The following is a 24,676-nucleotide window of genomic DNA, read 5'->3' as shown; positions in this document are numbered from 1 at the left end:
ACCCAGGCTCGGTCCAGACAGGCAGCCCCAGAGCACTGGGAGGGGAGGGGGGGATGTGTGCAGTCAGCCAAACAGGGGCGAACCCAGAGCGAGAAAAGGGAGACTCCGTCCCTGCTCGGTGTCATCACTTTGTGACCTCCTCCCCCTCCTGTCGGTGAGATGCGCCGGGACTGAGAGAAGTGTGGCTTTCAAGGGCTGGGCCCTGTTTGAAGCCCGTATTTCTGCTCACAACTAACACGTGTGCATGGCTTTGCAGAAGGTGCTCACAGAGTGCCCACAGCGTGGCAATGTTTGCTTAGAATCCCACGAACAGTGGACACTGGCATCGTGGTCAGGGATTCAGCCTGAGTCATCAGACCCAGGTACAAATGTGGGTAGGCTCTGACACTTACCAGCTGTGCGACTTCCCCTCCCTCGGTTTCCCCATCTGTGAAATGGGGCCGGAACAGTAGCAAGTGGAGGCATTTTACACAAATCATCTCACATAAGGTCAGGCGCCTAAAAAGACTCGGCGGCTTTGTTTAATGCTTACAGATTAAGGAGTGAGTGTTAGCTTCCCAGAAGGATTCGCCAAGAGAATTACCTCAATGTCACATTTCAGGAGTGCGTTTAATACCTGGTGGCCTTGGCCGTGGCGGGGAGGAGCACTCCTATTGTGCAAAGGATGGTGTCCCCGGAGGGTGACCGCGACCACAGTGCCCCAGATAAGGCCTCTGGGAACCAGTTTTGTCTGAAGCTGGGCCAGCCCAGCGCTGATACTTGGCTGTGGGGAGGCCCTTCAATGACTGGAATCACATAGCCATTTACCCTTTTCTCCAGCAGGAAAAACCGCACCTTCCTACTCTATCCATCCCATGGTCCAACAAAACAGTCTCTCACCCCGCCTGCTCAAAGAGACACTTGTCTATGTAAAGAGTGGAGAAAGTACTGCCTGGAAAGCAGGGTGCTTTCTTGTTTCTCTAACATCATCTCCCCGAATGCTCCAGGCAATCCTACAAGGCAGGCACAGTTGCCACCCCATCCTCCAGACACAGAGACTGAGCCTGCATCCCCACCTGCCCCATGGGAGAGCGAGGACCCTGAGGCAGGCCCTCTGACTGCAGAGCCCTCTTCTGCCTTGATGGGGAAGAGAAGAGCTCTTGAAGGAGAAAATGAGATCTTAAAAAGTGAGTCTCATCTTTTTCTCTTTGTGTGTCTGTCTCTTAGCACCCTGGCCTCCCCCACCCACCCCCCTGATATACTCCGCTGCCTATTTCCCCTCCTATACCGAGCTCTGACCCACATAAAACAGGCTAAGGCAATTCCTCACGGCCACTCGATAAGGCAGGTATACTACTTTCATCCCTATTCCACAGATGAAGAAACTGAGGGACAGAGAGGCTAAGTGACTTGCCCTATATCACACAGCTGATAATTGAAGAAACCAGATGGCAACCTGGGAGAATGGGGCTCCAGAGTCTGAACCGTTACCACCACACCGCATTGCTTTCCCCACATGTAAGACTGGCTAGGTTTCCCCTCACCCCAAAATTGTAATTCAGACGTCTCACCGATTTGCTGTGGTTTTCCATTATCACCCTTTTGTTTGGATCTCTATGAAGGTTCCTGACCCAACAAGAACAAATAAAAATGACTCTCCAAGGCATACACTCGTTTCTCTGTCCCAGTTTGATCCTGAATCTAGTTTGCAAAATCCACCTGAAGACTGCACCCTCTCGGGGTCCTTGGGCAGACTTTTCTTTCTTCCTTTTATCACACTGGGGTCCCACGCAGCCAACTGCTCCCTTTGCAGGGCCCGGAAGAGAGACAAATAAAGTTCAGTCCCAGCTCAGCCCTGCCAACCCATCTCCATTCACTTCTGTAGCTCTCTCACCGGCTGCGTTCATTCGCCACTCATTCAGTCAGCAAACCCGGATTGCACAGGTGTGTTCTAGGTCCTGAGCTAGGCACTGGGGATTCAGCAGTGAATAAGCAGACACAGCCTCTGCCCTCATGGAGCTGATATTTTATTAAGGAAGACAGACAATATGCACCTAAACATATTATACATCAGGTAATTCTAGATACTGGTCAAGGCTACAAGGGAAAGAGACAGATGTGGACTCCGGAGTGACTGGTGATGGGGTGCTTAGGTCAGGTGGTCAGGAAAGACTTCTTTGAGGAGTTGAGATTTGCACTGAGGCCTAAGTGACAAAAGGGAGCCAAGTTTGTAAGGATCTGAAAGCAGAGGGGCAAGCCAAGCACAAAGGTCTTGAGGTGAGAAAAACCAGGTGTGTGAGCGGCGGGGCAGGAGGCCATTGAAGGAGGGGGGCGGGGATGTGTTACATCCCTGGTGCAAAGTCATCACCCACGGCCCGCAGTGCAGGGCGAGGAGTGTGGGTTTTATTCTGAGTGCTCTGGGGAGTTGTCGGAGGGCTGACGAGATCTGATGTATGATTCTGGAATACAACTTTAGTCACAGTGTGGGAAAGGGATGGCAGGGGAGAAGCAGCCACGACGGCAGTCAGAGGCTGCCGCTGTAAGGCAGAGGAGACGACCATGGCCTGGGCCAGAGTGACCGTGGAGAAGAGGAGGGGGCGGAGGCGTGTTGGAGGCAGAGCTGAGTCAACTTGCTGTCCCACAAGAGTGGGACACAAGGCAGGGAAGAAAGGAAGGGTTAAGGTGACTCCTAGGTGTGGGTCCAGGAGCCTTTATACATTGAATTGGTCCCATTCTGTGAAACACCCACCCAACCCACATGAAGGAAGAGTTCTCCACCCTCTCTTCCTTATTTCTTACTTTCATATTTAGGGCTTAAACCAGCTTGCAAATCCAGACCATGGGCTGTGATGGCCTGGGAATGCAAAAGGATTCTGCTAAAAAACAATCAGCAGTGTAATCCCTGGTATGTCCCCAGGAAAGCCATCAGTGTGGCCCCCCAGGGAAACATGGGATATTAGAGCAAGCACAGGCTCCAGTAGATCTGGGTTAGAATCACAAGCCTTTGCTGTGGAACGATAAGTGATTTCATGAACATCTCTGAGCTTCAATTTTCTCATCTGTAAAATGGAGCCATAATAAATATCTACTACTTTACAGGACTGCAGTGAAGACCAAGGAATCAAATGCATGTCATGGTCACTCGATAAATGGTTTTTTATTAAGTATTTCTCCTTCACCCACCCACGGTCAGGGCGTCTCTCCTGGCGCTCTGAGGCTCAAAGGTGTGTGATCTAAAAGGATGGCTGCTTTGGCCTTCTGGAAAGATCTCAGGGTGTTCTGGTGTGAAGATAACAGGCAGGGTCTGGAGGAACTGGGGTGCCATTACCCCAACCCAAAGATGCAACCCCTCCCTACAAATCACTCTGGGTTGAGGATTCTAGTTCCCCTGCCTTTTAGAGGCAAATTAGCTCTAGAATGTCCAGGTGGGGAGTGAATTCACAGAGAGCCCTCTCGATATGTATTGGAAATGCTAACAACTGAGGTTAGCTGACACCCCTGTGGTAGGACGGTTTGGAGGGTGCTGAGGGAACCAAGTGAAGAGGCGATCCCAGGACATCTGGGCTCTCTGGGGGGCAGTGTATCTACAAGATGCCAGAGGGAATGTGTACAGATCTGTGTGCGGTAAAATGGGTGCACCCCCCACCCTGGGAAGGAGCATGTGATTTTTTTTCTCCCTGCACAAACTTCTTTAGGCAAGTATTGAATACTGCACACAAGTGTGAGCAGAAGAGTCGATGCTTGGTCATACACCGTGTTAGAAGTCCAGATAACACCATGCCCATTTAGAAAATAAGGCATTGGATTAACCCTTTTCTACCCCAACTTTCAAAAGGAATCACTCCCCTCTTAATAAGTGTAAAGGTTGTTATCCTTGCAAATCTCCTCCCTGCCTCAAAGGGTTAAGTCAACTTAATGTCCATTGCTTTTACCCTGGCAAGTCATTTATCCACTTGTAGACAAGAGCCTTAGTCTGTTTGCTCTCATATTTGACTACCAATCCTCCCTGGCTTGTATTATGTTTCCACCCAAGAAGTTAAGATGCCAATAATATGATATTTCTGAAACAAAGATTGCTAAAGCCCTTGCCTCTTCTTCAGAGTAAATCAAAGGGCAGATTCATGGTGTGTGTTATTGTTTAGTTCTATTGTTCGAAACGTGGATTTCAACTTATTTTGGACTTAGGGATAGCATTTGTATCTCTTTCAGAGCACGCTGAAAATAAACCTTTTTTGCATCATTTATTAGATTTGGGAAGAAAGGAGAAGACATTGTTTTTAATCAATCGTTTTGTTCTTTGATATGTATATATATTCCTGTGTATATGGTGCAGGTTCTAAGGGAAGACAAAAGCAGGAAATTAACGCAGAAGAGGGCAAGAATCACAGAGTGAAGAAAAAAATCGAAGGAGGGGAAAAAGGAAGAGAGGGCAGGTTACAGGAGCCCATTTGCTCCAGCAGCGGCGGTGGCGGGTTCAGCACCGCGGACAGCTCCCATCTTTGTCTGGGTCCAAACTCCGCGCCGGCTCACAGCCAGGCAGCCACCGCGGGCGCAACGCTGCCTTCTCCGCGAGACCTGCTTCGGGAAGAAAAAGAGGGAGACCAGAGATGGGAGGCAGAGGTTTTCCCGTCCTCTCCCCGCGTCGTCCGAACTCGGCCCTGATGCCATGCTATGGCATCACGGCGGCCGATTTTAATTTGGTTTCATGAGGAACCTCGCTTCTGTCTACACAGTATTGGGGGCCAAGGAATCTCCGTGGCGAGCTCAGATTAGGTTTGGAATTCTCTTCGCCATCACTGCCCTAGTCCCCAGCCACCCAGGACCTGTCCCCAGACAACGTCTAGCCTCTCCTTCCACCAAAGGGAAAAGGGGGGTGGTCGATGTGGAATACTTCGCGGGTATGTGTCCTGGGCTGTGGACACGCAAGGACCCCCAGACCAGCTGAGCTTCACCCCAAGGCCCGCATCAAATCCAGGAGAGAGAAAAACCGAAACTCAGACAGGAAAGCCAGAAGAATGAGAAAGTGTCTCTTCCTATGCTGTAGAGGCTCGGCAAAAAGCAGCGAGTCCTGTCCCGGTCGGAGACTATATAGCCAGCCGCACAATGTCTGCGGCGTTGTTCTTTGGGTCTGGTTTTGGTTTTGTTTTGTTTTTTTTTCTCTCCCTTTCGTCAGGAGACGCATCTGACGCCGAGTGCAACAAGCTTCACGCACAGAAGCTGGTCAAAATATATTTTCTTCTGGGCCCTTTCGTAGGATCCAGAATAAAAAAGAATTTCTTCTCTCATTCTCTGCCTGAAACCTTGCTTCCTCAAGGATGAGGGAAATGCGCGCCTGAAGCTCATTCTCCAAATCGTACACACACACACACACACACACACACACACACGAGCCCCAGGTCACTAAAGTTATGTGCTTTCACCAAGCTTCAGAGAAGTCGCCAAGCTATGATTTGTTCTCACAGAATTCGTTCCCCAAGTGAAGAAGCCCCCGGGTGCAGGTAGACTGGGAAAGAAAGTTTAAGAATGAGCCTCTGCGCGCCACAAAGCCTCTTCCTCTGGCCGTCTGCGAATATGTCGGGAGGAAAGAGGACTCTTGCAGACCCCCTAAAGCTTAGGGCCCCCCGCACAGCCTCGGGACGCAGGGACATTGCCAGGAACCAACCAGCCAGGAGACCGGGAGCCCAGCCCAGCCGCCGCACACTGATTGGTATTCGCCTCCAAAATAAATAAGATACCGAACTACCCCCGTCAAAAAAAAAAAAAAAAAACCTCTGGAATTTTTTTTTTTTTCCGAAATAGCCCTCTGCCCTTCTCCTCCTCCTCCCCTAAGGAACCTGGAGGAGAAAGGCCACAGCACACTGTAGGGCAGCTCAAAGGAGTTTTAGAGAAATCGCGATCCCTGCTGTGGTCCCGCGGAGCAGACGGCACGCAGCGGGGTAAACATACTCGCCTTGGGTGGAAGGAGCTGGGGGTCGCCTTCCCTGGGCCCCTCCCCCCTCCCGGGGTCCGCAGCGGTGGGTGCCTGGGGTAGTGGGCGGGGCCCCAGCCTGCTGGGCGCTTGTTCTGCCAGGCTGCAGTGTAAACCGCCGCTTTCCGACGCCGATTTCCCTTTTAACACCTTCTAAACAAAGGCTAATGAGGCCACTGCATTACTTTATCAACACACAATCATTAGCAGCCGAGAATTACACGCGCAAGAGCGCACGCGCGCGCGCACACACACACACACACACACACACACACACACACACACACACACACACACACACACAAACGGCGCGGGGCGCGCGCGCGCACAGGCTGCCAAAGTCGGGCGGGCTCTAAAGGCACCGATATTATGCTAACAAAAAGGAGGTGGGGTGTGGAAGGGCGGGGAGAGGAGGTGGAAAAGAATGGAAAGGAGAGAGACAGAGAGACAGAAAGGGGAATGCTATTGAGGCAGGAAAAAAGAAAAAAAAAAGACCAAGAGGAAAAAAAGGAAGGAGAGGCAAGATACAGACTCAAAGGCAGACTAACTGGTTGGAGACAGGGTAGTTAGAAAGTATGAGGGGTCCTTAATTTGGAGGTTAGGGTCCCTCAATAGCTCTCCCTATTTGGGCTTCAGAGGTGGAGCAGGGTTGCAGGCATGTGCTCAGAAACAGCTCCAGGGATGGCCACGGGCAGACACACTCAGTGGGGCTACAGGGGCTGCCCCCACAGCCCAGGTGTATGCCCCAGCACTGCCTGCTCTCCAGCTGGAAAGGGCTGGGGCCCGCCTCCAGGCCCCACCACCAGGAAGAGCATCGCTGGGATTCTCTGCTCACACCCTCTGCTGGCCTGGCTGCCTGGGATCCGCGCCTCACCGGCTGGCCGGCCAGGTAGCCCGTATCTCTGTGTGCAGGCTCGCAGTATGGGGTTTTCCCTCTCTGAACCAAAGCATCTGCTCTTTCCCGCACAAGTTGGAGGACCACCTGCACCTTTGCACCTGTCCTCCCTGGGCTCCCTCTAGCTCCCAGGGGTCAGCCCCAGCCGCACCCTCCCAGCAACCGGGGCCTGAGATTGGCCCTGCGTTGCAGCACCAAACAGCAGAACGCTGCCTCCAGGACTGGCCAGGGCACCTGACGGGCGGGGCCTCTGAAAGGCGCTTTCCTGGGCACGGGCGGGCAGCAAAGAGGGAAAGGACACTCCACTCTGCCTCACCCGGGTCACCTCAGGCCAGGTCTCTACGCTGGCAAGCACTCACAAGTACACGAACTCCCTTTGGGGCCGGACCTCCCTCAACCATAAAGCACACTTCAGTCGCTGCCCTCCCCACCTGCTCCCTCTCAGAGATGACATGTGGGCCTCTGGTGGCCCCTAGGGCCGCCCCACAGCCCCGCAGTCTCCCACCAGCCCCTGACACCCAGCCTGTGGAAAGCTGACCACAGCCTTCTGGCCCTGGTTCATCCCCTAAAGCCACCTGACTCAGAGTATTACCAGACCCCTGCCCGCTCGTGCCCCCTGGGCCCCTTAAAGTCCCAGCCCAGACATTGGACGGAAGTTGAATTCAGACTCAAAGGCTCCCTTCCCAGTGCTTGGAGGGGGGCTTGGGAAGCTTTGCCATTGTTGAATGGAGGAAGGAAGGAAGGAAGGAAGGGAGGAAGGAAGGAAGGGAGGAAGGGAGGAAGGGAGGAAGGGAGGGAGGGAGGGAGGGAGGGAGGAAGGGAGGAAGGGAGGAAGGGAGGAAGGGAGGAAGGGAGGAAGGAAGGAAGGAAGGAAGGAAGGAAGGAAGGAAGGAAGGAAGGAAGGGGGGAAATAGAGGGATTCCCTGCCTTTTTGATGAAACGTTCCAGGCCGAGCCTGCCCAGTTAAGGATATCGTTAATTAAGCAGTAAGCAATTCAGCTGACAGGAAGGCCCTGCGCCCCACAGAGACGATCTACAAACCAGGCAGTCCACAGCAGAGCCCGGCCTTCTCTCACCCAAGACCATGGGGTTCTGCCTATGCCCTGGCCATCTTAGGGACGCCTAAGCCCGGACACTCTCCCTGCCTCGACTGGGGGCTGCCCCCAGCTGCGCCTCCATCCCCCACCATCACTTCCCCGTCCCTGCTAGGATGCCTAGGCCTGAACAACCGCGCCCGCCTGGATCCACCCAAGCCAGCCTGAGTGCACGCGATCTTGAGTCCGCGAGCAAGCCCGAACAACCTAGGGCAGGGGCTGGTGACCGGCCTGACGGCTCGGCTCTCGGGGTCCATCCAGATCATGCCAAAGGAGCCGCTCTTTTCCAGCCTCCGGGCGGCAGCCTCCACGCCGGTTCCTACTTGGAGGCCCAGTCCTCGCAGCGGCGGGCTGGGCGCGGCAGCGCGGCGGGATGCTGAGTGTGTGTGCGCGCGCGGCGCGGCCTATATTTACACCCCAAACAAAATAATTACACTTTTGTCGGAGGGAGAAAGCCAGTGATTAGGCGCGGGCTCTTTGCGGCAAAACAGTTTCTCAGTGGTACACCAGTATAATTTTTCACGGCTGGCTGAAATCAAAGAGGGGAGGTAATGAATCCAGCGAGCAATTTAAATTTACAATTTGTAACGCCGCTGCCGCCGCACAGACCCGGCCGAGAGCGCAGCTCAGAGGCGCTCGCTGCGTTTGTTTAACGTTAAAGCCGCGCTGGCTCTCGGGGGGTGGAGGGAGGGGGGCGGAGTATGTGTGTTTGGGGGGTGCAATAGTGATGGAAGTCTGTACAGGACCTGCTGCGCTGCCCGAGGTACCGCGGGGAGAAGAGGACGAGGGGCACACCTCCCGAGGTCCCCTTCCCACTCCCCTCTTCCGTGCCCGCCTTCCCTAAAAAGCAGGCCACTGGGGGTGGGGGTGGCAGGGGCTTCCTTCGAGAGGGGCGAAGAGAAATATTCTGGCAGCCCGTAAAGCCCGCGGTTCTGCTTGGCTTCGGCATCCGCTGGGCAGGAGTTTCCGGGGACGTGGAAGGAGATGCAACTGTAACATTCTCTTTAACCGCAGGGAAGGTCAGCTCCGAACGCCTGCAAGAGTCTCCCTTCTGGCCTCTGCCCAGGGCCCCGAGATAGCTCGAGAAAGGCGGCCCCCAAACCCCAGCTCGGCGCGCCTCCACACTCCCACCCCCGCGCAGGGGTGTGCCTCCTCGCCGGTAATTAATTACCGAACTCAAGGGGGAATATGCAAACCGCGTATTGCTAACTCTACAGGGCTTAAGTGATTGGAAACAGATTATTATCTTGTTTGTCTTTTGTCTGTTTTACTTATCCCGCCGCCGTCTGTCGAGTTGTAATGTTGATACTCTTTACTCTAGGAGGAAGATTTTTATATACTAAATTCCATCAACATCTTGTATAAGTGACATTGTGCCTTCACTGCCATTACCCTGGTAAGACACAAGCAGTTTATTAGTTACATATAGGAGGGGATTTCGCTGCCTGGTCGCCATCTGTCAGCGCTGTGAGGGCGGGATAATTCCTCTAATAGTTGGTCTGCTGGCGTGTTTTGGATGCTGTGCACCCCAGAAGGGGGGGTCTGGTGAAGGCCAAGCAGGCCCCCCTGCGGCTGGGCTGGGGCAAGGGGTCTTCTGGATTGGGGCTCAGTGGTGCTGAGGACCCCAGGGTGGCTGGGGGCGTGGCAGCTGTGACCTAGACGAGCTAGGTAAATTCAGAAGGCCAGGCCAGGGCTTCTGGAACAGAGGCCCACCCTCACCTCTGGCAATGGGACACTCAGCCCTGGTGAGTCACCATAGCCAGCTGCTCTCTGAGACTGGCCCCTGCTTCTGCTCCCATCCTGACCTGGCACCACAGCTGCCGGGACCTGGCTGTGCGTTTGGCGGGTAAGCTCACCCAGGAGGTGAAAGCGGGCGGGTGTGTCTGTGGCAGAGCCAGCACAGAGGCATAGAGCTGTAGGCCGGGCGGACAAAACAGGGGCTGGGAAGAAGGGGCAGACCAGTTCTTCAGATGCTGGGGGGCGGGGGCAGTTGGGCAAAGGTGGGCTCAGTGTGCCTAGCCCAGAGGCCATGAGATGGGGCCTTCTGATGACTGTATGTGTCATCCCTCCTGCACCCCAAAATCTGTACAGTGCCTGCTGAGAATCGTACATCGCAATGACAAACTGGGTGCTGGATTTGGACATCTAGCAGAAAGGCAGAGGGAGGGAAATAAAAACAGAGCGAAATCGAGAAAGACAGGGATGGAGACACAGAGGGAAAAGGAAACAGAAAGGAAACAGAACAGAGGCTGAACCTAAGAAGAAAGGAAAACAGATGTGAGAGAACTCGGGAGAGAGAGAGAGAGACCCCAGCGAGACAAAGGCAGAGGAGATGGGGCGATTTGCCCCACTGCCGCCTGGGCGCCTCTCTCTTCTCCTCTCCTGTTCTTATTTCCCTCAAGGACCCTTCCTGCCCCAGGGGGCAGGGCCAGGCACTGCCAGAAACAGCGATTGCATGCAGGGACCCTGGAGCTCTACCAGTAGGGCCTGAGTGACCAGGCAAGCTCCATCCTTCTTGCTCCTGGCCACACCTGGCTGGACACAGCCACACCGCTATGCTACATCCTTCCAAAAGCTAGAGGGTGGAAGAGGAGCCGCATCAGGCAGAAGCTGTCCGATCCGGGGACCCCTTTTCAGAGGTCTTGCTCGTGGGTCACTGCCCCACCTGGTACCAGCCCCTGTTAGTCCCCTGTCCCCAGCCAGATGACCTCCCCTAGAGCCTGTGGGACAACACTAGGCCTGGACAGGAACAGGGAAAGACGTGAGGGTCTCTTTGTTTCCACCAACTGCCCCAGCAGAGGCATCCACAAACCCTGCCCCCCTTTAAACCCACAAAGGCAGAGCGCTGTTAGGAGTGTGCGTGCACAAATACTATCCCCCCCAAAAAAAACCTACAGGAGTCTGGTAAACAAAAATACTGCTATCTGTGCAGGCCCCCACACCTGTGACATACAGATGGCCAGCAACCCAGAGCACAGAATTCCGCACCTACAAACCCACCCAGCCTGACTCAGTCACAGCCACACATGCTCACCTAAACACAATTGCACACATTCAGACTTTTAAAAAGCCCTTTTCACACTGATGTCAGCTCACATGTACACAAATAATCTTACGCAAACACAGTCACACACACAAGCATCCTCCCCTTCACGTGGCCGCAAGTCAGCATATACACAGACCAACACAAACAAGAGTCCACAGACTGATACACACGACCCTTAGCAGAACCCACACAAGTGCAGACACATACACACACACACACACACACACACCGTAGTCACACCACTGATTACTAGCTATAAACAGGCACAAACGCAATTCTCAAACACGCACTAAGGAACGCGGTAAATGCATCCGAACACTCGCGCACAGCCCAGTCCCTGCGCAAACACGCTCCCCTGGCTGCAGCCCTGGGTCCTGGGCCTACTTTCCCTGGCAGCCCGCAGCCGGCTTCGGAGACCAGGTCGGAAAATCCCCGCCCGCCTTCCGCCAAATTGGAGTGCCCAGTCTCGGGTTGGCCCCTTGGAAAAAGAGGCCTGACCCTCTGCCTGCCTCCCTCCACCCCCCCCCAGCCCACACCCACGCCCTGCTCCACACACACCTGAGGGCACCCCCATACTCCCCAGACCCAGACCCTTGGTGACCCGCGGGCCTCTCTTTCCGCACCCTGTGAGAGCTCAAACTTGCACACCCAGCTGGCCCAGCAGAGTCCACTCAGTCACGTTCCCTGCCTCCGCGGTGCGGTGCCCGGGACCGGCTGACCGGGGCTGACCGGGGATCTTGAAAATGCAGCACGGAAAAGAGATACGCAGTGAGCCACCTCTGAGCTGTTTGGGGAAGACTCGTCGGCCCTGGACCCCCCTCCCCCCTCATCTCTTCCGGAGCCCCGTGGGCGACGCACTCAGACCTGAAATTCCAGGGTCCCGGACCAGGCCAGATAACACGCCCCCACCCTCCATCCCACCCCCACATTCCCACCCACCGCCAACCTGGACCTGGGCCTGTTTGCAGGGAAAGATATGCAAGCCTAATGACCTCCATTCATTCTCTCTCTCTCTCTCTCTCTCTCTCTCTCCCCCCCCCTCCCCACCCCCCAGGGCCTCCTGGGCCTTAGCCCCATGTATGACAAAAGAATCCGGCCCAGCGCTGGGAGCCCCTTGAACTGCTCTATCGTGGCTCCAAGGCACAGAGCCCAGGGACGTGCAAGGGAGAGGGACTCCAATCTGGGCGGGCTGGGCTGGGAAAAGAGAAGGAGGGTGTAGAGCGCGCTGCGACCCTCGGGCAACTTCTGCAAGTTCCCGGGATAGCGAAAGGGGTAGGGGTCCCTCCCCCAACTAGGCCTAGGAATCCTGGCCCCCAAATATTTGTGAGGGGGGAGAGAGGAAGAGAGAAGCAGTTTTCAGATCACGCGGCCCCCAGCCCCCAACTGAAAGGTAAATACTTACTTCGCCTCCGAACCAGGTACAAGCTAATACTCAACAATACTGATGCCTTGTTTTTTTTGCTCTGTCCGGACCGCAACGCTGTGGCCAATTTAGATATGCTATAAATTTAAGAGGTTGCCATGGCCACTGCGCACCCATTGGCCGCCGGGCCCCCTACGTGCCACGCCACGTCACCAAATCTGAATAAGGATGCGCGAATTAGGCGGCGGCCAGACAAAGATGAGGATCTGGACCGCTTGAAAGTGGGGGAAAGTGCCGGCGCCTCCGCCACCGGGGAAAGCCGCTCCGCAGGGCCGAGGCCAGCAGCCACCCAAGACACCTGGGGGAGCTCGTAACCAGCGCTGGGGCGCGCAGCCCGGGGCATGAGGTTGTGAACGCCACCACTCCCCACCCCACCCCGGGCGGCCCAGCGCCAGGCCAGCCATCACCCAAGGACTTGACCGGCTGAGTCTTGGTCCGGACCGGACTCTCCCGGCAGCAGCCCAGAGGAGAGGCGGAGCACAGCGGCGGGCCCGGGGCCCGAGGGCCGGGGCCCCAAAGGGAGGGCAAGGCGGCCCAGGCCGCCGGGGCGCGGGGCTATGATGGTGCACTGTGCCGGTTGCGAGCGGCCCATCCTCGACCGCTTTCTGCTGAACGTGCTGGACCGCGCGTGGCACATCAAATGCGTTCAGTGCTGCGAGTGCAAGACCAACCTCTCGGAGAAGTGCTTCTCGCGCGAGGGCAAGCTCTATTGCAAAAATGACTTCTTCAGGTAAGAGGCCGTGCAGCCTGCGCGCCCAACCTGCGCGCGCTCCGTTGGGGCGCCGGGGAAGGGGAAACCACGAAACCCCCTCCCAGTCTCCCGGGCTCACCAGCTCAAATGGGGAGCGGGACAGCTCACCGCTCTCCCCTGCCCCTGGTGAAGGAAACAACCCGACCCTGGGCAGAGCAAAAGGGAAGCTGCTTCTCGGCCTCATCGTTGCTCATCCAGGCCAGCTTGGCTTGGAGGTGCCGCAGGGAAGGAAGCCCTGAGAAACTTGCTCCCCGCCCGTCTCTGCTCCTTCCCCGCGGCTGCAGTTCCAGGGTGGAAGCTACAAGCCCGACTCTGAGAGAGGAAAGCTTTTTGCAAAGTTAGGGGTCGTTTGGAGGCTTCTCCCCCCAGGCGAGTGCATTTGCCCAGAGGCGGCCCTTCTGGCAGCGCAAGCCCGGTTCTCAGATCCCTCCTGAGCAAACACAAACTTCCCAGCTCCAGAGAGGGCTCAGCCAGGACGGTTCCCTCTGAGGTTGGGGGGAGGGAACCTTTACCTCCTCATGCCCTCACCTAGCCCCTGAAGTATTTTCTCCCCTGTGGAAAAGTAGCAACGAAATCCAAGCAGAGAATTAGGACCTCGGGGGTCTAGCCTGGGCTGTGTCACCTCCCCTTGCTGCCCACAGAAGGCAGGCCAGGGATGACCACTTCTCTGAGCCTCAGTTTCCCGGGATGGGAATTGCCAAAATGTGGCCTGGAGGCGGTGGGGTTTTCGGCAGCTCAGCCCTGCCGGCTTCCACCCAGCGCCAGAGAGTGGGCTTTGTGAGTGTGAATTCCGGCGCCCAGGGAAGGGGGGCGTGATTAACACCAAGGAGCAAGGCTGCTCGCCTGCCCCAGCTGCTCGGCGCTGGGGAATTTGAATAGGAGAAAATGTCAGCCGCGCCTCTACACGTGTAAACTCCCGGGCCCAGGGAACCGAGGTCCCTAATGTGGCGATGCTTGCAGAGCGCCTAATGATTTTTGATAAGGTGCATATGGCCAATTACGCTTGCTGGATAAGGCCAAAAGTGACTTATGGCTTCTAATGCCCTCACTACATCAACGTCACCCAAATTCACCCTGTTTAGAGACCTGGGTGTGAGAAGAGGTGGGGCCCCAAAGTCCTAGGTGCTCTCCCTGCCCCAGCCTGCACCTCACCCCTAGTAGTGCCCCTCTGCACCACCCACTCCGGAGGAGGCTGGCCTTCTCCCTGCACTCAGGGGGAAAACAGAAAAGGATTTGGACCAGGAACGGGGGGAAGGGGCGATCTGAGCGCTCTGCGCGCTGGCCTTGCAGGTGCAGGATGGCCTTCTGGTCACATTTGCCGCTGCCTGCCAGGGCCAGAGGTTTGGGGGAGGGCTGGAGACGCAGTCCGGCCCTTGCTTCTCAGAGTCCACTGTCCTGGGTCCCTGCTGTCCACAGACTCCTGACTAGCTCTGGTGTGTCCCAACGTGGGGACTGGCAGCCTCCAGTGCTGGTGGTGTTGGGAAGCAGCAGAAGGCTCCCTCCTTTCTGCTCAGGTGCAGGTCAGGAGAGGGGCTCCCCACCCCATCGCTAGAACCCGCCAGTTAGGCCAGTTGGTCCTTCCTGGGCCCCAGCGGACTGGAAAGGATCCAGGAGGCAAAGCCAAGAAGTGGTCCACATCCTGCCTGGCTGGCTTACAAGCCTTCGTGACCTGGAGAGGCGAGTTTGCCTTGGGCATCCCAGACGGATGTGGGGGCGCGGGGAGCATCTTGCAGTGCTCTGGGCCCTCTGCTTGGCCCAAGGCAGTGCCCACTGCTCTAAGCCCAGTGGGGTCCCAATAAACCTGAAGGAGGCATGCCGGTCCCAGTCCCAAGAACAGCCCAGGACGTTTGTCTCACTTGTGCTCAGCTAGGGAGCACCAGATTCGAGTCTCATTGGACAGATAGGGAAATGGAGACTTCTTGGAAGCTGGGGGGAGTGGGAAGAGGTGAGGGGCTGGCGAGGATGGGACCGCGGGCTGCCCCGGGTGACGGGCTGTGCTGCATCCGCAGGCGCTTCGGCACTAAGTGCGCGGGCTGTGCGCAGGGCATCTCGCCCAGCGACCTGGTGCGCAAGGCCCGTAGCAAAGTCTTCCACCTCAACTGCTTCACCTGCATGGTATGCAACAAGCAGCTGTCCACGGGCGAGGAGCTCTACGTCATCGACGAGAACAAGTTCGTGTGCAAGGACGACTACCTGAGCTCGTCCAGCCTCAAGGAGGGCAGCCTCAACTCAGGTAGGGGGCTCTGCTCCTCCTGCCTTGCCCAGCCTGGCGCTCTCGACTGTGCCCTCTGTGTGTTTTCGGCGCCCGCCCAGAACTCTCCACTCCTGGTCACCCGACAGGCAGGTCTCTGGTGAAGCTGGAGCTGGGCGTTGGGGGAGAGACCCGGCGTTCCCAGCCAGTCCTCAGGACGCCGGGGCACCAGCTCTTCCCTTCCCTGCTGCCCTCCAATCCAGGAGCCTTTTCCAAGTTGCCACCTTGTCCAATTTGAATCTGGGCAATTTCCACCTTTTTTGAGCTCCCGGCCGTTTCTACCTGCACTGGGAGGACACTGATTGGAAGGAGAGAAGGGAAAGGAAGATCCCAGGCCCCGAGCCCATCTGTACCCTCCTTCCGTCCCCTCTCGGAGAAGGCCTGGCTGGCTCTCCAGAGGGCGTGCCTCTCCTTACCCAGGCAGTCGAAGGAAAGTGCTGAGAAGGGTAGAGAAGGACCCCTCCAAAGGCCCAGCCCTCCTGGAGGGAGTGGGCGGGCATCTGCCCCTGGGGGAGGGGCTGTCGCCTGGTTTGGGAGGGAACCCAGCTCAGCCGGCGGTATCCTGGGCCGGCTAGAACCGGCTACCCGGTCGGAGAGGCCTCGGGGCTCACCGCTCACGCTGCTGTCCCCTTCCCGTTCCGTCCGCCTGTAGTGTCATCCTGTACGGACCGCAGTTTGTCCCCGGACCTCCAGGACCCGCTCCAGGACGACCCCAAGGAGACGGACAACTCGACGTCATCGGACAAGGAGACGGCCAACAACGAGAACGAGGAGCAAAACTCCGGCACCAAGCGGCGCGGCCCGCGCACCACCATCAAAGCCAAGCAGCTGGAGACGCTCAAGGCGGCCTTCGCCGCCACACCCAAACCCACGCGCCACATCCGCGAGCAGCTGGCGCAGGAGACCGGTCTCAACATGCGTGTCATCCAGGTGCGGCCCGGGCCGCGGCACCACCCCCCACCCCGCCCCGCCCGCCGTGTCCCGGAGCTGGGAGGCTCGGAGGAGCGTCACACCCCGCTTCGCGCGGGATTTCGATTCCGGTTCTAGGGGCAGATCGTGCGCTCCAGGTCGGGGCCGGCTGGTCAATCCCTTAGCCAAAGTCACTAGTCACTTCACCCCTCTGAATCTCCCCGCTGCCGGTTCCAGGGGGGGTTGAGCCCTACTGGCGGACAGACCCCTCCCTTCCTCTCATCTGCCTAGCAGAGAAGGAGGCGATGTTCCTCGCGTGCCTCCTCCCTGCTCCAGTGCTTGGGCAAACAGACAAACGGCTCTGGCCAAAGTCCGGCTGGGAAGCCGAGGGGCCGGTCCAGAGCCAGGCCGGGCGGGAGGCCTTTATAAAGCCGTCAGACCGCGGCCGGGTGAGGACCAGGAAGCCCAAGTCTTTATGAGTCGCCCCAAGGGTCCGCGAAATCCTTCACCCTTGGCTGGTTCACCGAGGCCCCTCTCCACCCCTCTGGCCTAATCCGGCCCCCCCCCTCAGGACAGTCTTGGAGGAAGGAGGCTCTAGGACCCAGGGGGAGCAGCCCAGGCAGGGAGAGGACACCCCCAACAGAGCTCACAGCCCCCTCCTCTGTCCCAGGTGTGGTTCCAGAACCGACGGTCCAAAGAGCGCAGGATGAAACAGCTGAGCGCACTGGGGGCCCGGAGACACGCCTTCTTCCGGAGTCCGAGGCGCATGCGTCCGCTGGGTGGGCGCTTGGACGAGTCTGAAATGTTGGGATCCACTCCATACACCTACTATGGAGGTAAGGGGACCCGCGATGCTCTGCCTCACACCGAGGCCCTCGCCCTCTCTGGGGGCCAAGGGCGCAGAGCCAATCCCCAGCTCTTAGCTGCCCAGGGACCCCTCCGTCCATTCTCTCCACGCAGGACAATAATGGACACACCTTAACAAACACACATCCACACACACACTCACCCACGGACACTTCCCGGATTCGCAGGCAGACACCCGGGCCCACTCGCCCGCACAGTAACACACACTGTCAACACAGCAGACAGGCAGCCACACACACCCCCACGGGACACGTGGGCGCCCTCCCTCGCACACGCACTCGAGCTCAGAGACCTTGGGGACACAAATCCAGGCACAGGACCACATGTGACCACACACAGGGACACTCTACCCGAGACACACTAACTGACAAGTACACGCAGGGAGGTCCACTGGCTCACACACTCCCACCCGTCATTCCAAGTCGGGCACTCACAAATCCACACGCACCGTACTCCCCCGACACACGCAGCGGCCCTCCCGCCCTTGCCTGCAGCCCAGTGTGCTGGACGCTACAGAAACTCAGGCGGGGGGGGGGGGGCAGTGCTGGCGGGAGGGGTGGAAAGATGTAGAGATGAGGTTCTATACCCGCCCGCCCGCTTGCGAGCGTCCAAGGTGTCAACTCAACACGGTTCTGCGGTTGCGGGGCCTGTGCACAACGCCTCTGGCCCCAGTGGCCCAGTGTCCCGCCCTGGGCAAGACTCCAGCCCACTCTCCAGCCCCAAGCAGACCAGCATTTAGTGGAGGCTGGGGGCTCAAGGATCGCGTCAACCCAGTTACTCGGTTATCCACTCCCTCCCTCTGGGGCTGCAGGGCCCGGTGGCAGGAGTTTGCAAAGAGCAATTCTGCGGTTGATGTCACCAGGCTCAGGCCTGGGGGAACTTTAATCTTGGTGAGCCCCTTGTCTTCCTCCATCCCTCTCCCCTCCTCCTTCCTTTTCCCCACGCCTTCATTTCCTCCCACTTGCTGGGCGGAGACCCCTTCCAGCTCCCCCACCAAGGTTTTTGCAGACTCCCTGTGCTCTGGGGCTTTTCAGCATTTGCTCACCACCCCCCACTTCCCAGGCTTGTGAGCTCCAGGAAGGCACCACCCTCTCTGTTCCTGAGCCTCTGAATTTGGGGGCCCCCCAGGAGCGCCTGTGCCAGAGAGGGGTCTCTGCTCTGAGCTGCCCAGTGCCGTAGGCCTGCGGGGATTGCGGGGCTAGTAGATAAGTTTGGGAAGAAGCGCCTTGTCTTAGGAAAGTGGGACTGATGGGAACGGCGAGGGCGAGGGCCAGGAGCCCAGCGCGCAGGCGAGAAGCAGGAAAGCGGACTCCGGCTTTGGTACCTTCGCAGGGCTGGGAGGTTCGATTTTCGGGTCTGGCCAGGGCCCCTAGAAATTGGGGGCGAAATGTGCGGCTGTGCTTTGGGGGCGAGACTCTGCGGTGTCAGGGCCCGGGTTGTGGGCGCTACAGATGCCCAGGGCAGCCCGGATAGTGGACCGTCCTGGGGTCTCCGCTCTGGGATCCTCCCCACGGAACTTTGTCTCCTTCCGCACAAAATCGCAGCAGGTGCCGGGAGGTGACGGGGCGGCACCGGTCGCGCATTTTCTCCCCGCCCGGATCATTAACCAAGTCTTCCCGAGGACAGGGAGCCCCCACCCATCCTGCCGCCGCCTTTAACCGGGCGTCTGCTCGCTAGGGTTGGGACCTGGACGTGCGGGCCCCCGCTTCCCCCGGAATGGGGGTCGGCAGGACCCCCAACCCCACTGAGGCAGCCCCGCCTAATCCGCGCTGGGAGATCCCGGCGGCGGCCGGCAGCGGGCGAGAAAGGGGCCGGGCGGCAGGCCCGCGGCTCCCCGTGGGAGCGCGGACAAAGCCCCAGCTGCGGCTTTTGTGCCCTTTTCAGACGGCGTTTGTTCCAATTACCTCCTGCCCGGCCGCCATATGGGCGGAGGCGGCGCGCTCCGCGCGGGGGCCCGCAGTCCTCGCCGGCTGACCCGCTCGCTGCGGGCCCTGGCCGGCCCCCATCCCACTCCCTCAGGGGCCCCGCATTCGCGCTTCCGACCTTGTGCTTCAGTTTCGGCGAGAATGGAACGAGTGGTTCTTAAACAGTAACTGGCGGCCGTTTTGAGCTGCGGCCTAAATCTTCACCAAGCCTCCCCCTCTCGACACCTCCGTTTGGACTGATTTCAGGGTGTGGAGAAGGGATGGCCGGGGGCGTCCGGGACTCGCCGGCGGGTGGAGACCCCAGGACTAAGCGGGGTTACGGGTTTGCTAAGAGACTCCAGCCTCCGGGCGCGCTGGTTTTCCGCCGTACAAAGCGGGTTATTGCCACCAGTACGGAGCTACACGGTGCTTTCACGGGGTCCCCTTTCATGGGGTCCCACACCCAACCCCTCAGGGCCTGACCTGGGGGGAGAGGCGCAGGCTGTCCGCGAAGACCTGGGAGAGTGGGCCTTGAGGCAGTATCAGAAACAGTTGTTGAGAACGGGCCGGCTGGAGCCCCAGTCTCCTGAATTTGTGGGCAAAACACACATTTGTGCGTTTTTCTGGAAAGAGAGCCCAAAATTATCACCAGATTCTCCAAAGAGCCCCGTGTTCCCAAATGCTTCAGAACTTGGGAGTCCGGGCCAACCCACCCCGGAGGGAGACTGGAGGACCCAGCCTTTACCCTGGCGCCCCCATGGAACTCTGGGCACGACCCAGAGAATGCTGGGTCCTCCTCCTCCTGGTCTCCCCAGTTGCTGGGGCTCAGCTTTCTGGGTTCCAGGCCAGGAGACATGGGTGCCACCGGGCAGACAACGGCACCCCCTGGGTGGACGCAGGGCTGGGGTGCAGAGGCTGAAGGACAGGGTGCTGAGCCAGCCCCTTCTTGCTGCAGCAGATGCCAGGATCCTGGCTTCTCCCAGGCCTGGTGGCCGCAGGGTCTCAACCTTTGCGCGCTCCTATCTCCGTTGCCCCTGCACCGCCTCCTTGCTCCTCTCCGGGCTCTCAACCTCGGGTCTCTGGCTCTCTCGGACACATCTCCCCGTCTCTGGGAGCATCTGTTCTTGGGTCTCTCGCTGGGTTTTCCACATGTGTTCTACGGTTTTCCAGCTTCTCCTAGACTGTCTTGCTCGACCTCCAGTCTCTCCGCACCCCGGTCTCTGGGTCTCTTTTCTTGTCTTGCACCCTGTCTCTCTGACTCTGGGGCCTCATAGCTCGGCCCCCTCTTCTGCCGCCCTCCACTCTGTCTTCTGCTGATCTCTCAGCGTCCCTGGCTCTCGCAGTTTCCGCATCTCTCACCCGCTCTGAGACCCTGTCACCGCGTCCCAGTAGCCGGTCTCTCTCCGTGTCTCTCTCTGTGTCTGTGAGTCAGGGAACTTCCGACCGAAGTCTGCATCTCTCTGGCAGAGGCTCCCACAGTTTAAGTCTCTCCCTTTTTGTCGTCTCTCATTGTGTCTCTGCCCAAGTGGACTCCTGGGTCTGGGTCTCCGAGGCTTCAGCTGGGCCCCCTCTCCGCGGGACTCTAATCTTGAGTCAGTGTCTCGCTGTCCCCCATTATGTCCTCTCCAGGTGGCCCCAACCAGCCTCACCCGCCTCTGGCCGTCGTCTCCCGGGTCCCCTTCCCCAGTCCCCCAAGTTTCTCACTGCGCCCCGCACCTCTCATGCTCTCCCTGTCTCCTCCCGCCCTTCCGCAGACTACCAAGGTGACTACTACGCGCCAGGAGGCAACTACGACTTCTTCGCGCACGGCCCGCCGTCACAGGCGCAGTCCCCGGCCGACTCGAGCTTCCTGGCTGCCTCGGGGCCCGGCTCGACGCCGCTGGGCGCCCTGGAGCCGCCGCTGGCCGGGCCGCACGCCGCCGACAACCCCAGGTTCACCGATATGATCTCGCACCCTGACACGCCGAGCCCAGAGCCGGGCCTGCCGGGCGCGCTGCACCCCCTGCCCGGAGAGGTGTTCAGCGGGGGACCCAGCCCGCCTTTCCCCATGAGCGGCGCCAGCGGCTACAGCGGACCCCTGTCGCACCCCAACCCCGAGCTCAACGAGGCCGCCGTGTGGTAAGGCCACCGGCCTGGGCCGCGCCCCCGGGGACGCAGCCTCCCCAAACCAAAACGCCTGTGGGGGCCCGCGGCCTGGGGCTCCCTCAGGGGTTATCTCTCGGGTCCGCACTCAACCCGCAGCTGCTCCTCGGCCGCGCAGCGCAGCGGGGGGCGACCCCCCACCGCCACCCCGCGGGCTCTCCAGGACCCCCAGCCCTGTGCCAGCGCTCTCCTGGCAGCCGCGAGCCATTTCTTGGGACCAAAGTCCATCCTGCAGAAGGTCAAGAGATCTCAAGCACGCTCCCGACTTCCCGCGACCCCCCACCCACCACCTCTTTGGACGGAGCGAGGGTCGAGGCCACGGGGCGGAGACGAATTCCGCGCCCCTCCCCCTGCCATCAGACTGGCATTGTTGTCATCTTATTTCTCACTCTGCTTTCCCCGCCTTTCAAACGAGATGGTAAGAAAAAGAGATTGGAGGGAGAGAGAGGAAAGGGAGCAAAATGAGGAAGAGAGGAGAGATGGAGAGAGCGCCAGGCAGAGAAGATGGAGCGAGCACCAGGGCATTGCGGGGAAGACAAATCCACCTGCGTGATGGCGCCCCCTGGTGGCCACTCTTCAGGCTCAAGGTCAGCTTTCCCGGGAAGGTGGGGCGGTCCGAACCTTGGCCAGCCCTGGGCCAGACCAGCCCCTCCTTCCTTCCATTGACATTTATCTGGAGCCCCGGGGGTCCGGGCCAGACTCGAATACTTGCCCATCCTGCTCTCCCCCGGGGCGAGGCGCCAAGATTTCTGGGCTCTGGCCCACGGACCCGGGGCCTGGAGGCTGGGTCGTCAGGATGTACAGTATTATACTTTTTTGGAAGTTGGACGCTTCTAGTTTCCTTATTTTGTATAAAGAAGAAACAAATAAAGTATGTTTTTGTGTTTACTGTTTATTTATTGTACTCTAGTTATCTGGGGCTGGACATTTTTATATTTTTAAGAGGAGGGTGGGCAGAGTGAGGGCAGGGAAGCAGAAAGAGGTTTACCTAAAAAAAAATCACAAAAAAACAAAAAATCAACTTTTCTAAAAAGAAAGATTAATAAAAAAATTCTTTTTTCCCTCAGTGCCGCGTGGTTTTCTTCTTCTGCTTCTTCTTTTTTTTTTTGTCTGTCTTCGTAGTCACTCCACATGAATGGGAACCGTTCTCTAGTTCTTGTTTTGAACATAAAACAGACTTGATGAGTGCAAAGGCCTCCCCTTGTGTAAATGAGGAGTTCTTTCGGAAATGGCCGGGTAGTGAAAGGGGCTGCCGTGTGTTTTGACAGCTACAGTGCGCCAGGCACAATCTCCCCGGCTTTATGTAATAACGCCCGTCTCCCACAGACCTGCCTGGCACATAGTAAGCCTTCAAAATAGCTGGTGAATGAATGGATGTGTGATTTGTTGGTCCCCAGTGCGTCAAAAAAATAAACAAATTCTAGCTTCACTCTTAATTATGCCCCATGCGATTCCAGGTGGCAAAAATAAATAAATTAAATTAAAATTTTAATAAAAACCACCAGGCTGGTAAGATGCTTGTTATCTGCAAGGCTGTATTAGGACAGGCATGTCCCCACAGAGAGCAGGGAGACGGTGCTGCTCTGCCATTCTTATGCACTATATGATGTCATTTACGTGAATCAGAGTGATGGAAGGTGAGCCTCAGGGGGCCCGGGGCCACTTCCTAAAGATAAGTCCCTCCCTCTTTGCCTCAGTTTCCCTACTCACAAAAGGGATCAGAAAGAGTGCTCCCTACATTCCCTTCCAACTCAGACACTGTGGAGGAAGGCGATAAAACTAAGTGGGAGCGCATCCTGCATTTGGGTCCCTGTCACCCCCGCTTGGGGTGGGGGTCTTGCCCATTTGGGTGGCAGCAGCGAGAAGAAGGGGGTAGAGCGATGGGGAGAAGTGGATGCCCGTGGGACGTGCGCCCGCTGAGAGCTCTCCTCCTCCGTGCTTTCTTTTCTGTGGGTTTCGCAGGAACAAGGCAAGGCGGCCTGGCTCTCTCCCGTCTTTCCCTATTGTGCCCCCGTCTGCGTCCGACAAATGCTACTCGCTCATTGTGGAAAATTTAGAAATTTCAGATAAACCAAAGGAAGGAAATGGAATCACCCCAGGTCTCGAGCACTGTGGTGATGTAGCTGATGCATTTCCTTCCTGACTGGTTTTATTTTTATTTTTTTCACTTTCAAACGAGAGACAGTACACTCATAGACACGGAGCCTGCAGGTGCCTGTCACATGCCCGCAACTTCGGTCCGGGAGAAATGGGAGGGGAGAAGCCCGCTCTCTTGTCAGGGGACACTTGAATGACACTGGGGGGGGGTGCATACAGTCTCAGAGGGTGGCTCCGGACCCCAGATTTCAAGAGGATGCTCCTGTCCACTGTCATAATCAGCACTTGGGGCCAACTCCCCATGGGCCCTTTCTTTGGGCATCACAAGGGACAGGGGTTGGGAGCAGCAGTGGCCTGGGAGGAGGGTGGTGGCAGAACAGAGCAGGGCCTTGGGGTCAAGGAGGCCATCTAGCTGGTCACGTCATCGCCTTTCTGAGCCTTGGTTTGCTCCATTGTGGAATGGGCTCACAGGGGCCTTTTGTCCTTCATTTAACCCGTGGCCGAGGGTCAAGAATGTAGGTCCTGGGTTCAATCCCTGCTCCCATCCTCATCCAGGTGCATGCATGTACATGCATCTGTTTCCTTAAAGGACGATGAGGGAAGGGGGGGACTCTTGTCAAAATCAGCTCAAATTCACCCCCACTCCTGTGAGCTCATGTCAACCTCCCAAGTACCTAGCGGGCCCAGGGGCTCAGGGAGGAGACATCACGCCCACCCACCCAGGGCCGCTGTCAGTCACGACATCGAGTGCACTTAGCTAGGAAGGCAGTTCCTGAGGCCGGCTGAGTGGGGAAGGGGGAGCATCCGGAAGGGAGCTTAGTCCCTGGACGCCACAGCCATTTCTCAGAGTGTGACCGGAAGAGGATGCTTGCTGACCACACACCCCCCTGGGACCCACAGCCCACAGCTGGGCCTGCCCTCTGGCGTGGTGCCCCGGGGGCTTCCCATGAGTAAAGCTCCCCAGGGGACACCGATGCCTCCAAACGTGCAGGCCCATTGCCCCACAGTCTTGCCCAGAGCCTCGTTCAGCCCTGACCACGCCCGTTCGGGACAAGTGTTGTTATTCCCATTTTGCAGATGAGGAGACTGAGGCCCAAGAGGGGAAGTGAGCTCCCTGGGGTGTCGCAGAGCCGGGGAGGAGCAGAGTCAGGTTTTCAATCAAGACCATCTGCTTCCAGGACCCACGTAGTCCCTGGACCCAGGACAGAGCCCAGCATTGGTGAGGCCTCTTTCTGGGTCCAGTCACCGTGTAGATGGACGGACGGACAGATGAATGAATGAAAGAAAGAGAAATGAACGCTCTCCAGCTGCCATGGAAAGAGATTGCTTAAGAAAGGGTCCCCTGAATGC

At 57.8% G+C, this 24,676-nt stretch overlaps 1 protein-coding gene across 1 annotated transcript; it reads left to right on the top strand.

The window, feature by feature from the left end:
- The first annotated feature begins 12,394 nt into the window (after positions 1–12,394).
- LHX5 (LIM homeobox 5) lies at positions 12,395–22,230 on the top strand. Its single transcript, XM_024566687.2, has 5 exons — positions 12,395–13,135; positions 15,166–15,389; positions 16,060–16,337; positions 16,987–17,152; positions 20,842–22,230. Exons 1-5 carry the CDS (start codon positions 12,963–12,965, stop codon positions 21,207–21,209), a joined length of 1,209 nt encoding a protein of 402 aa, XP_024422455.2. The 5' UTR covers positions 12,395–12,962; the 3' UTR covers positions 21,210–22,230.
- Positions 22,231–24,676: the final 2,446 nt, after the last annotated feature.

The sequence above is a fragment of the Desmodus rotundus genome, chromosome 7, assembly GCF_022682495.2.
Source record: "Desmodus rotundus isolate HL8 chromosome 7, HLdesRot8A.1, whole genome shotgun sequence".
NCBI lineage: Eukaryota > Metazoa > Chordata > Mammalia > Chiroptera > Phyllostomidae > Desmodus > Desmodus rotundus.
Note: the sequence above shows the minus strand (reverse complement) of the source record. Positions and strands in the feature narration are given on the sequence as shown.